This window comes from Panicum virgatum, chromosome 9K (assembly GCF_016808335.1).
Source record: "Panicum virgatum strain AP13 chromosome 9K, P.virgatum_v5, whole genome shotgun sequence".
In the NCBI taxonomy this organism is placed as follows: Eukaryota; Viridiplantae; Streptophyta; class Magnoliopsida; order Poales; family Poaceae; genus Panicum; species Panicum virgatum.
Genome location: NC_053144.1, coordinates 56,739,246 through 56,751,982, shown reverse-complemented (window position 1 = coordinate 56,751,982; position 12,737 = coordinate 56,739,246). Strand labels below are relative to the sequence as shown.

The window sequence follows — 12,737 nt, the reverse complement described above, 5'->3', positions numbered from 1 at the left end:
ATCATATCTACCGGCCTCGCTTCCGATCGACTCCTGTTGGGATTGCATCAACTCGCCGCACTTTCTACCGTCGCTTCCCACTCTCCTGCTCCGAGTTACTCCCTCCATTCCAAAAAAAAACAAGTCATCCTAAAAATTTAAAGACAGATTAACAAGAATATAAAATGACCATATTTGTTTATTGTACATATTTGACACTAATTAATTTTTACATGCACATGCACTTTGCAAACAGAATAGGAGATGACTTGTTTTTTAGAATAAATTTTGAATCCTAGAATAATTTTTTGAGACGGAAGAGTATACTTACTAAACAGACGAAGTGAAGTATAAATTCTCCCTACAAAAGCAGAAAAAAAAAAGAGCGACGTACGAGTGCAACACCACGTGATGGTACGGTAATATTCATATTCTCCTATCACCGCTAATACAGTACCCAAAAAGCACCATCTGGAACGCATTTCCAATAGCGGCACGGCCTGGGATGGGTACCACCACCAGCGCTGGTCTGCTGACCGAAGCCCGGCCGGACGGCAAGTTGCCTGCGGCCTCCGGCTGACGACGATGCATCGTGCAAGCTTCGCCGCGCGCTAATGCCCCGGTGCCAACTGCCAACGCGAGTCGTCCTCGCGAACACATGTGCCAAAAACTGAAAGGCATGCACGCAGGATGAGGCAGGTAGGATCCGGTTCGCTCGCGGCGACTGTGCGCGGCGCCTAAACTGCAGCCGCGCGCGGTGGAAAGCGGGGGGAGAAACTGGGACGAGCTAGGAAAGCTAGTGGCTGAGCTTGTCAGGCCCGTGACTTCAAGCGCCACGCACAGTGCTTATGGAACCCAGCCGAACCAAGATCTCAGCTCGTGGTGCCCAGGAAGCTGCCCTGGCTCGAAATGTGCGGGTGCTGCTGTAAGTTGCCGGAACGACACGACACGGTGCGAGAGGAATCAGTGGATGGCGAAGAATACAGTGGTCCGTCACTTGCATGCATGGACCGTATGATTTCTCCGTGAGGAGCAAGATTGCGGAGAGAGACTCCGAAACCTGTACGTACACCCCTAAAAAAACTGCACGTACTGAATGTCTGCTGCTAAGTGCTAGACAGTCAGTACGGTCACTGAATGTTACATTGTATTTCTGTCTAATAGTAGTAGTAAAGATCATACAAGCACCATCTTCTGTCTAATGCCAAGTTGCCAAGTGCAGTATTCACAAGTGATAGTTTATTTACTGTGTTTCCATGAAAGAAAGAAAGAAAGAAAGAAAGAAAGAAAGAAAGAAAGAAAAGGAAGTGATATCTGCAGTACGGTCACTGAAGGTTAGTTGTAGAGCATACCAACCACGCATGGGGATCGAATACTACGTAATGAGCACCACTAGCTTATCTGCTAGTACCTTTCTCAAAATTTTGCCACACCCATGAACGAACATATCTGGATAGTGGATAATACACCCATACGGCAAGTTTTATGGTAAGTTTGTATAAGACTCGAGTACAACGTGCCGGTTTGACCGCCAGCCACTGGAACACATCGCGATCGCTCGCATGCCGCAGGGCCAAGAGAGAAAGAAAGAAAAAACTCGTGATCAGGAGAGATCCGCGAGCTGCAACTTGCTCCCATGAATTGTCGATTTCACAACCTCACAGCGACTTGGCACCCATCTGTTGCGGACAACCCTTGGACTTTTGTCCTGCGCTTTCCGAAGTCTTTCAGTTTTGAGCGGGGAGGCAGACCTCTTTTCGTTGACAAGCCCGCCCGCGCTTTTCTGCTGGTGGAGGGAGGAGGCAGCGATGGCCACAGCGCTTAGAGGCTAGCTATGAAACTGGCTAGAATTTACTTCAAAAAAGAAACTAGCTAGAAACCCAGGGCCTGAATGGGAGATCTGGTCTAGATGATGGCGAAATGTATGGTGCAGAAACACTAGACCTATTGACTCGGAGGTTCACACACATACACATACCGGCTGGTAGAGCTAGGCCTCGGTCTCAGTTTAATTAGCCAGCAGGGCGGATCGGATAGTAAATATATGGCGCCGGCCGGCCGGTGATATCGATTAGACAGATAAGATCATGCGCGTTCTTTGTTTAGTGCTTCGCATGATTGGAACGGCTGAAAATCTGAAGGGGAGGGGGTCTCGATCTTTTTTTTACAAAAAAAAATCATCCGGCAGCGGATTAATATCTGGTGCATGCATGCGCTTTCTGCTTTCTGATGTCATTACCATTCACATCATCAGTAGGTTGCCTAGTGACTAAAGTGCATTTACCACTGATGCCACCTTAAGCCAATCAGAGTCCCGTGTTTAGGAACGAAGAGGGGGGAACTTTCAGTTACTATCTGTTCGATCGGCTCTTTCGGTCACCCTGAAGAAGTGAACCCCTATCATTGCTGCCTCATGTAGTTTTTTTGTCCAATCCTACACTAGCCAAGCTATCTAGCCGGTCTTAATGCCAGCAGTTTTCAGAGTTTGTGGACGCAATTGAGTGGCGCGATCTCGGTTGGATTATGGGGCTCCTGGCTCGTGCCCGCAACCAATAGATCACGGGTTAGTTCTGATAATCATTGATTTATTTTCTTTCGCTTTTAGTTTAATATAAGAGCGGGACAAATTAAATTAATTAGTTGCAGAAAATAACCGCATGCAGAACATGGCCACTTGATCGATCCAGCAGCGATAAATGGGAATCAGACTCTTGTTCATTAGCTGGAGAGTCAAGGCGACAGACCTGCTGATCTCTGCCAACAGTTGCCCTAAAGACGAGCCTGTTTGACGCATAGTAGGGAGTAAATTAAAGGCAAGCGGGTAAGATAACCGAATCTTATACAAGCGCGTCTACGTCAGACCAATCTTCTCTGCACTGAAAGCATCATTTTTTTAAGCACCGTCAAAAGCCCTCACCAAGATGCACAGTACTGTGCGGTATTACAGTACGTACACAGGTAGGGCAAGTGCAGGCTACAGCCTACAGCTGAGGCGGCGTAGTTCAGGCTCAGCCGGCGAGCGCCACTACCAGCAGCCACTGGGCGGAAGCGGGACAGGAGCACTTGGCGGCCGATGTTGGCGTCCACGGGAGGCCGCCACCGGCGGCCCGGTCAGTAGGAACCCGGGGAAAACCTCCCGGGTGTGAAAAGGGCGCGCCCCGCCCCGTCCCCACGGCCATGCATATCGGCACGAGGGTCTTCAGGTCTTGCGCGAGTCCTCCTCCCCCACCGGGCCGCGCCGTTGACCCGTTCACACAGCCCCCGCCGCGGCCCGGTCTGGATGGCCTGGCCAGTTGCCCAGTTGGCCTCCGGCCCCCCGCGCCGCGCGCGCGCGCGCTGGCTGCTTGCCCCGCGCGTGACCGACGTGGCTCGCGCGCGCCGCACCGCCGCCCCGTCGTGCTCGCCAGCCGATACATCCATCATCACCGCGGCGGCGGCCGGCGGCGCGGATCTTCTGCTCCCGCCCCGTTCGGGTCTCCGTATCTATCCATCCATCCACCGCGCCCGCGTAGATGCGTACTGGTCCGCCGCAGCACCGAGTCTTCCTCCCCGCGGCGGCGTAGCGTAGTGCTGCCCTGCCTCCTCAGCGGCATCAGGAGAGGGACTAATGCGTGCCCCCTGTTTTACCCGCCGGTTCAACAATCAGCACGGTGCCGCCTCTGCATCTGCATCAAGGAGCAGGGGGGGAAATATCGGGAAATCGTGGACGGGAACTGAGCTGACAGTTGCGAGTGGAGGGGGCTCGGCTCAGGTCGGCCAGGGCGCTTTTCCCAGGCGACGCCCGCTTTAGAGCAACTCGAGCCGGCTGCCCAAATTTAAACCTCTATTTTATATTTTTGGACCGGTTCATATAAAATTTAGAGATTTAAAATTCTCTACCGACTCCGGTCAGTCCGACCAAATGATATAGTCTAAATTAATCTGACTAGTTGTCCTCTGCCGACTCCGATCAATCCGACCAAATGATATAGTCTAAATTAATCTGACTAGTTGGACCCAGCTGTCAGGGAAAAGAAAGTAAACTGTCCCCCGTCCTCGCTCTGCTCGCGCTCGCGCTAGCGCTATGCCGTCGCCCTCCCTCTGCGCCGGCTGCACCCGCACCCTGCCCTCCACGGCTGCTCCAGCTCCTGCGGCGGCGAGCTGCTCGAGCTCCCTGCCGACCTGCCTCTGCGGCGGCGAGCTTGGCGGTGTCGCGCCTGCGCACGGCGGCAGCGCCCGGACGTGGGCCAGCGACAGCGGGTTCGCCGCTCCTGCAGCTTCCCAAGGGCCGCCGGAGACCTCCCTCCCGCACCCGCGGCGAGTTCGTGCCGCACCGGCCGCCTCTCCCCCGCGCCGCTGGGTCCTCCGGTGCCGCCGCCGCCAGCGAAGGCTGCTGCCGAGAGGGGCCTCCCTGAAGTCCTCAAGTTCTCCGTGGCGCAAGGTGAGGATGCTTCTGTGCTTGTGCGCGTTTGTCAGTAGGAGGATGAGCCAAAAACATGGCTGTGACTAGTTTAATCTGCAGGAAAAGATTTGGGAGGGATACGACACATGTGTAGGATCCAGATGGCAATAATCTGGGTTCGCGTACAAATCTGGCAGGATTTGTTTGCATTCCTTGTTTCAGAGTTAGGGATAGTGTAATCTGCAATAGCTTCTAAGTGTTTGCAGAATTAGTTATCCTTTTAATAATGCCTTTGATATGAAGGATCATTCCATTTTGATTCATCTGACTATCTGTCCATATAGAAAGTATAAATTGCAGATGTATTTATGGATCAGCTTCCATCATTATAAATTAGTTGAATTACCAGGAAGTATTTATGCTGACAGTAAGCTGAAGAGTTATATTATCAGTCTCAAGTCTAGGGGGGCTCTAGCCCCCCCTAGACCCCAAAAAACCATGGAGCCCCCCTTGAGCCCCCCCTCAAATTTTTGAGAAGAAAGGATGAGGAAGAAGGAGAGGAAGAAGAAAGGGAGAGAGAGGAAGAAGAAATCAGCCCCCCCCTTCAACCATTTCTGTATCCGCCACTGGTCTCAAGTCACTGCAAGATACAGTTGAGTAACCTATTCAAACTCTGATGCAGACGCAGGCATTGTAAGAGAAGCTGCTTGGCAAATAAGATGCAGAACAGCCAGGATCAGAGGTTGATCAAAATCCTGTGGAGAAAGGATGCTGAAACTGGATATCAAGTTGGTTGCTTGATCAGCTGATTGGCAAGGAATTGATGGTCAGTCAAACAAAGCCTTTATTTCCTCATACTGTGTTTACATCTCACTATTCCTGTTTAAATGATGTGCAGGTCTTTGCGACAGATGAAATCACCATGGACGCTTTGCGCAAGTACCCATGCTGAATTTAGAACTCGAGCCTGATGGACACAAATAACATTGATGTGAATTGATGTGCGGGGAGCAAGGCATGCCAAATTGGAGATTGTAATTGATGTGAATTTAGAGTGGAGTTCAGGAATCGTGTGACTGAATGTTAAATTCAGGCTGTAACTGAATTCTGTTATCAAAATGTCATACTGAATTCTGTCATCATACTGATGTGAATTCAGGATTGTAACTTGTGATTGTGCACCACCACTAGCTGTTATCAAAATGTCATACTGAATTCTGTTATCAAACTGACAACATCAGTGATATGTTCTCTGATTGGTCTATTATCAAACTGACACTTCAACCCAAGAATAGCTAGAGACAATTCCAAAGGCAAGGAAATTCTTGTAGATATCTGCACATGCAGCTGGTAGTTCTCACGACACCTCGCCGTCCCCTCTCTCTCTCTCGAGGCCCCATGGCGCAGCGCGACAAGAAGGTGGAGGAGCCGATGGAGCTGCACGCACCGGAGCTCACGCTCTGCGCCAACAGCTGCGGTTTCTCGGGTAACCCGGCCACCAAGAACCTCTGCCAGAACTGCTTCCTGGCCGCCTCCGACTCGCCGCCGTCGCCCTCCTCATCCTCCATGTCTCCCTCGCCGGCGGTGTGCGACAAGCTGCGGCCGGCTGCCGCTGCCCCTCCCGCGCTCTGGCGGCCGTTCGCCCCGGCCGCCGACCGGCCCCCGGCGGGCCCCGCGGAGTCCCTCTCCAAGGCGCCCCGGACGTCGTCGTCGGTCAACCGGTGCCACAGTTGCCGGAAGCGGGTCGGGCTCACGAGCTTCCGGTGCCGCTGCGGGCGAGGATCTCCGGCGACGGCGAGGCGGGTGGCGGCGACAGCCGGCGCGGGAGCCGCGTCCCAGCGTGCGAACTAGAGGGAGAAAATTGTAAAAATAGGACTCGAAATAATGCATTTCGCAAATTTGCCATTCTAAACATCGTGATCATAAAAATGAGACTCCAAACATTAACCACTTAATTATACTGCCATTTAGGATATTTTTCCTCTTTTTTTTCTTTTCAGGTATTTGGTAGGGTGCAATGACCTTCTTGCCCTCTATATTTGCATGGGATCGGCGGCGGCAGACACGGAGGGCGGCGGCAAACACCGAGCGGCGGTGGCCGCCAGGCCTGCCTGCACTCCCGCGGCAGCTGCAGCAGCCTGTCGGGCCGCCTCTGCGACCAGGCGTGGCGCGTGGGCAGCGGCTTGCCTGTCTGCCAGGGGCGGTCGCGGCCAGCCTGGTTGCCTGCCAAGGGCGGCGGCGGGCAGCCAGCCAGCCAGCACCCACGACACCACGCACGTACTGATGCATCGATCTACGAGATCGCTAGCAAAACCCAAAACGAGTGTAGATGATTGATTTGTTGATCAGGTAGCCGTCGCCATGGAATCAAGCAAGCAATCGTCCCCAAAAGCACCGAACCCTCCATTTCATTTCCCATACTAGGCCACAGCCCACAGCCAAGGGATCCCTGTACCCACGGCATGGATGCATCGCGCTGGCGTGCCGGAGCCATTAGCCCCTTGAGGCCGCGGCGCGTCGGGGCGGACGGCGCCGCCACAACCTCCACGAACGTCGGGTACCGCATCACATCCCCGAGCAAGCCCTGCGGCATCATTGGGTACTTGCCCTATTCCTCGTCGATGCCCTGCCTCTCCTGCTTTATCGGCATGGCCGCTTTGCCGCTGGCGCCAGCGGCCAGCAGGTTGCCCGCTGGCGACAGTGCGTGGTCACGTGAGCCGTGCAGCGCGTCCTGCAGCAGCCCCGCGTCCGCGGGCTCGCCCGCATGCGGTCGCCCCAGTCGTCCGCGTCCTCGTCGTCCAGTGCTGCGGGAGGCGGGGCGACAGGGGACGGCGTCGGCGGCAGGCCTGCCTCGGCGATGGCGGCGGCGGCCCTGACTGTCCTATAAATGCTCTGGCTGATTGTAATCCATGCACAAGGGCAAAAGGGATATATCACTGTCTAAATACATGAAAAAAGAAAAACAAATGATGAAAAATACCTCAAATGGCAGTATAATCAAGTGATTAATGTTTGGAGTCCCATTTGTACGATGGCGATGTTTAAAATGGCAAATTTGCGAAAGGCATTATTTCGAGTCCTATTTTTGCAATTTTCTCAACTAGAGGAGAGGGGAAGGAGGGAAAAAAAATAAGTGGGGCCCACGTGTCGGGTGGAAATAGAGGGCCTTCAGTTGGGCTCTGGGCCAAAATTTGGTGGTCTCCACAAAATGGTAGCCCGTTTAGAGGTCCGGCTGGAGTTATTTTTTCTACCTGGGAGACTAAAAAAAGAAATATAGGCCCATTTAGTCACTGGGTTGGAGATGCTCCTATGACGTTTTTTTTCCCCTTTTTTGCGCCCTCGGAAAAAGGAGGGGGAAATCAAAATCATACGGTGTGAAAATAAGGCCCCCGGGAAGTAGAAAAACGTGGCCGCCACTTCGCTGCTGGACCCTGGCCGCCGGCCCTAACTCTGAAAGAGATATCGCAGCCGAAGCAGTATGCATGCCCTGATGCCCGGCGGCCCGGCTCTTTTCACCTGCGCGCTTTTCCAATCCATCATTCGATCATCCGACGAGGAGCGGGGCCGGGGGCCCGCGCCGCAGCTGCATCTCCATGCAAAGCAGCAGCGTTTGTTCGTTGTTGCCACTGCAGTCACGCGGTTGCCTCGTCGCCGATCAGAATTCAGACATGCGCGTGCCCCAGGTCGCTAGAGCTCCGATTTTAAAGCATATCTCCTGGGCATCCACTTCAAACTCGTCGCCCCTTTTTCCTCTGCTAATCTGCTTCGCTGCTTGCTAATTAATACTTTGCCAGTGTGTGCTCCGCGACTGCGCCCTCATCTTCCCGTGCTGGCCAGCAGGCCAGTTGCGGGAGCAACATGTGTAATGCCGCGCGGGCCTGCTGCCCATGTCGATCGATCCGGGTACTGTTGGCGCTGACGCGACGGCTGGGAAAGACTCCACGTAAAAAAAAAAGATCCGCCCTGATCATCGATCATAATCCCAGGCGTAAATAAACGCACACCCATGTCGGCATAAACAAATTGAATGGGATCGTCAGTCGCCGTCGCCGTCGGTATAATCATCATGATGATAACTAAACCAACCACGTCAACAGAAACAGAAAGGGGAAAAAAAGGGAATTCATCGATCGCCACCGAGACTCTGAGAGGCAGCAGGCGGGGCATGAGGATCACAATTAGCGGCGAGAATTTGGCCGGGGCGTACGTATGCTGGACCTTCGAGTGGTACTTGTAGACGACTTCGACTTGACGTCGTCGGAGCTTCCTTTTTCTTTTCTGCTTTTGTTACCGCTTCTAGAAGCTCTACAATTCTAGTATCAGCCCAGTGCAGTAACATCATTCCCCCAAAAGGAGTTCGGTAGTAAGATCAGTTCAGATAGTTCAGTAACTTCAGTTTCATATATGATATGTATTTACTCAAAAAGAATTAGACGGGCCACGTACAAACACTTAACACTTACACTACAACAACAGCTACGGTTTTCTCTTTTTTTTTCCGTAGATACCCTAGCCTCTAGGGGATTAAACAAGAAGGTAAAATTAATAAGAAACGGGGTAGAACTGGAGTGGAATAGTCTCGGAGGAAAGGGGCCAAGAATTGCATCTTGCGCCAACAAAGATTAGTCGTCGTCGTCGTCGTCTTCTTCTAATCCTCCAAATAATCTCCCTCCTTCTAATCCGTTTCTCAGTTATACCTCTGCTCTGCGCTGGGCGTCCCCGGCGGCTGATTGTATCCAACGCGCAGGCGCATGTGTCCACCGCCGATGCCGTGTGGATCGGAGCTCCATGCCGCCGTGCTGGCTTCAGTTCACACGCCCTGCCTCTGCGTGTACCACAAGTTGTCGTCCATGCTCCAGATGCTCTCCACGTCGAAGCTGCCGATCTCGAAGTCCGCGACGCCGAGCTCCGGGAGCTCGGAGGACGTCCACGTCTCCCCGAGCAGGCACGGCTGCTGCTGCTGCTGCTGCCCGGCCAGGACGGCGTCGTGCATGGCGACGGCGGCGCTGGAGGCGTCGCAGGCGGTGGTGAACCACTCCGCTCCACCCACGGGCGCGAGCCAGGGCTGCGCCCCCGCGCCGGAGTCCGAGGACGGAGAGGACGAGCCGGCCGTGGTGCTCGACAGCTCCGGGACGGCGGGGTTGTTCAGCAGCTGGTGATCGCCGGCGGCCGTGCCGTAGTACTCTGCGGACCAGCAGGCGTCGGCGGGCAGCTCGGGCGACGCGTAGAGGCCGTCGTCGGCGCCGTGCTGCCACGACGAGGACAGCGGCGGCGTGTCGGCGGCGCCGGCCTGCACCTGCCCCGCCGCCCCGGCGGCGCCGGCCGCGGCGGCCTGGATGCGCTCGACGAGGCGGGGCATCCAGAGGTAGCGCATCACGTCCTTGAACTGCTGGCTGTTGACGTCGCACTTGAGCTGCTTGGCGTGCTTCTGCACGCGCGTGCGCCAGTAGTTCTTGATCTCGTTGTCGGTGCGGCCGGGGAGGTGCTGCGCGATCTTGGACCAGCGGTTGCCCCAGCGCGAGTGCAGCTCGAGGATGAGCAGCTGCTCCTGCGGCGTGATGTTGCCGCGCCGAAGGTCGGGGCGAAGGTAGTTGAGCCACCGGAGGCGGCAGCTCTTGCCGGTGCGCTTCAGCCCTGCATGACAGGAACACACCAAGATTAATCCACGCGTCGCGTCACGCCATTGCTGCCCCGGCCGGGGTAATTAGTTATATGCAGATGAGACGACGGGCATGGGGGTATGTGATGACAAGATGCGTGATGTAATGGAAGGGAGTACTATGTAAAATATCCCTATGGCCGGGAATGATGCTAACCACTAAAAATTCTCTCCCTATCTCGCTCACTGTAGGCTGGATGGCTGCTAGGCTCATAGCTAGGCAGCTATCTGTTTCCATATTAGCATGTAGGAGATGCAAAGTCACATCTTTGTCAAGCCGAGGTCTGTACGGCAACGCAGAGAGGATAGGAGGCAAGCATCTGGATGATCGGTGGGTGATGTGGATAGAATGGAACCCATGAATTGTGCCTGATGTACTAATTGGCGATGCAGTTCTGACAAGTAATCGATCCAGAACTGGATCCTACATGGAGCATGTATCCCACCTGCTGATCGGGCGAGCGAATTCCAGCGGCCCTCGCCGTGCGAGGCGACGTAGTTGACCAGCAGCAGGTCCTCCTCCACCGTCCACGGCCCGCGCCGGAGCTCGCCGGCCATCACCTCCTCCTCGCTGCTCGCGTCTCTCTCGTGCGCCATATCCATCAGATTCTCTCTCCCTCTCTCACCCCTCCTGATCCTACAGCTGATAATCGATCGTCGATCGATCAAAACCGGAGAACAGAGGGATATCGCCGCGGCTCTATCTCGCGTGCGAGCTAGCTGGAACAGCAGTGTGTGGGAGCAGGATTGGAGTTCGAAGAGGTGTCAGCAGCTGCTGCTGGGAGAGGATGGAGAAGGCGGGACAAGGAAGAAGAAGAGTGCGGTGATGAAGTGGGCGGGAGAGGAGGGGGGCGGGGCTTATATAGACGGAGCCGGCCAGGAGGAGGGGAGGTAGGCTGCTGGGTGGACTTGGGAAGGAAAGAGGCATGTGGGGGAGCACGCCGCAACCAGGGAGATTAGTTGATTTCTTTCCCTTTTAAAGCCAAAAGTTTAGGGGGTGCTGGGGTTAATCAGGGGGATTAAGACATTCTCCTATTGGGAGGCGTGGTGGGTTAATTGCTCGGAGTAGCTGCTAATCAATGGATCGGCTGGCGTACACGGGTTGGGGGAGGGGGGGGGGGGGGGGGGGGGGTTTGACCGGTTGACTCCATTGCTCCCTGGCCCCCGCCTAGCTCACTCGCACTCGCACCGCACCACCGAGGGGAAGAAGAGCTCGCCGGGCACGCGCTCGCCGCGCGCGATGTGGACGGTGGACCTGGCTTGAAAAGAAGCAGAGGGCTACTGATTCGAGAGTAGAAAATACATGCCAGCTATACTCAGCTAGTGTGGATGCAAGTAAAGGGCAGCTCTCTCGGTGCAGCACATCAGGTACTCAGGTGGGGATCGGTGGGTTTTGATTTGAGCACATGGAAAACCAAGCCGAATTCAGCACAAATGCTGGCGCGGCTTGGATGGCGATGAGGGTAGGATATGCCCCTAGCACGATTATACAGTTCCGGTAGTGGTCTTTTTTTGTGTGTGTTTTTTACACTTAATGTAACGAAATTTTGTAACTTCCAAATTATAATTATTGGTTCAGATAGGCTCTTCTGGTTTTGCGTCGAAAGCTAAAAATTGTGCCAGCCGACCTACTCTTATGAGGAGGACGCAATAGTTGAAAAGGAAACATGACAAATACAAGTTGTTCTAGTTTTTTTTTTAAAAAAATACAAGTTGTTCTGAAAGAAGAACACAAAATTTTAAACTAATAAGAATGCGTGGATGATTTCTCGAAGCATGGCTACTTAGCACGAAGAGCAGGTTGGGATGAGAGTAGCAAATAACACCGGTGTGGCCCAAGAATTACAGCTCGCTCGAAAATGCACTTATACAAAAAAAAATCCCCTAATTCAATTTGTCCCGGAAATGTTCGGTACTTGTTCATTTCAAAACCACCGCCAGTTTTGAGTTCTCAGCCCCCCTCGGTCAAATGAATCACAACAAAACCAAAAAAAAAAAAGATCCCCAACAGACGCTCTGAAGAGATCCACGTACGCCAGAGATTAGCTGTTTCCTCGACCGCCGGGACAGCGATCCGCTACCCCCTCTCTCCCATCCGCATCACCGCATGCCAATGTCCACGCACACTGTCCAATCCGCACACCTGGCGGCAGGGCCTCCGGTCTCCGCGCCGCCGTGTGAATCTACCCCGTGCAGCAATACGTGACAGGTACAGGTACGCCCCCGTGTGCAGTTGTCTACGGAACCCCGAGCGTGTACAGGTACAGCATGCATGGTCTACGGAGCGGCAGCAACAGCGCCGACGGAGCCGAGCGAGGCTTGACATTTCTGCTCGGATTTTGGCCCCGGCCCGGCACCGCCGGTCGCCGCGCGGTCGGTCCACCTCACCGGCGTGCGTGCGTGCAGGCAGCTAGCTTAGCTTAGCTTTCTATGGATCTATCCATCTATCTGCCCTCCCCCCTGCCCGGCACGAAACGACACAACGATCGAACTACCAATCTTGTCGCGGTGTACGAACACCAAACACGAACACGAATCCACGATTTGCCATTTCTTTTTCTTTTTCTGGAAAAAAAAGAGAAGACGATTTGCTCAAATTTTTCAAAGGGGAGGAGACTGAATGATGATCCCTGGGTCGTCTCCCACTGTGCAAGTGTGGGGCATTATTAATTGGCCGGAGTCGCCCCGTCTAATTATTTTCAGACGGACATTCGCACG

General features: G+C 54.1%; 3 protein-coding genes across 4 annotated transcripts; 2 read left to right on the top strand and 1 right to left on the bottom strand.

Moving 5' to 3' along the window:
* Positions 1 to 3,894: 3,894 nt before the first annotated feature.
* LOC120652573 lies at positions 3,895 to 5,600 on the top strand. Of its 2 annotated transcripts, XR_005666607.1 has the most exons (3): positions 4,013 to 4,399; positions 5,043 to 5,186; positions 5,259 to 5,600. XR_005666607.1 is itself a non-coding variant. In XM_039930437.1 (2 exons), the coding sequence occupies exons 1-2, from the start codon at positions 4,043 to 4,045 to the stop codon at positions 4,529 to 4,531; spliced, it is 408 nt and encodes a 135-aa protein (XP_039786371.1). In that variant the 5' UTR covers positions 3,895 to 4,042; the 3' UTR covers positions 4,532 to 4,683. The 2 variants fall into 2 exon arrangements, 1 of the variants encoding a protein (XP_039786371.1); XM_039930437.1 differs by lacking the exons at positions 5,043 to 5,186; positions 5,259 to 5,600 and adding an exon at positions 4,481 to 4,683 and having other exon boundaries at positions 3,895 to 4,399.
* Positions 5,601 to 5,692: 92 nt separating this feature from the next.
* LOC120648161 (zinc finger A20 and AN1 domain-containing stress-associated protein 11-like) lies at positions 5,693 to 6,211 on the top strand. Its single transcript, XM_039924904.1, has one exon. It carries the CDS (start codon positions 5,702 to 5,704, stop codon positions 6,209 to 6,211), a length of 510 nt encoding a protein of 169 aa, XP_039780838.1. The 5' UTR covers positions 5,693 to 5,701.
* A 2,528-nt stretch (positions 6,212 to 8,739) lies between these two features.
* LOC120652571 (transcription factor MYB2-like) lies at positions 8,740 to 10,954 on the bottom strand. The gene is made up of 2 exons (XM_039930436.1): positions 10,466 to 10,954; positions 8,740 to 9,994 (listed from the first exon to the last, which is right to left on the bottom strand). The coding sequence occupies exons 1-2, from the start codon at positions 10,620 to 10,622 to the stop codon at positions 9,171 to 9,173; spliced, it is 981 nt and encodes a 326-aa protein (XP_039786370.1). The 5' UTR covers positions 10,623 to 10,954; the 3' UTR covers positions 8,740 to 9,170.
* Positions 10,955 to 12,737: the final 1,783 nt, after the last annotated feature.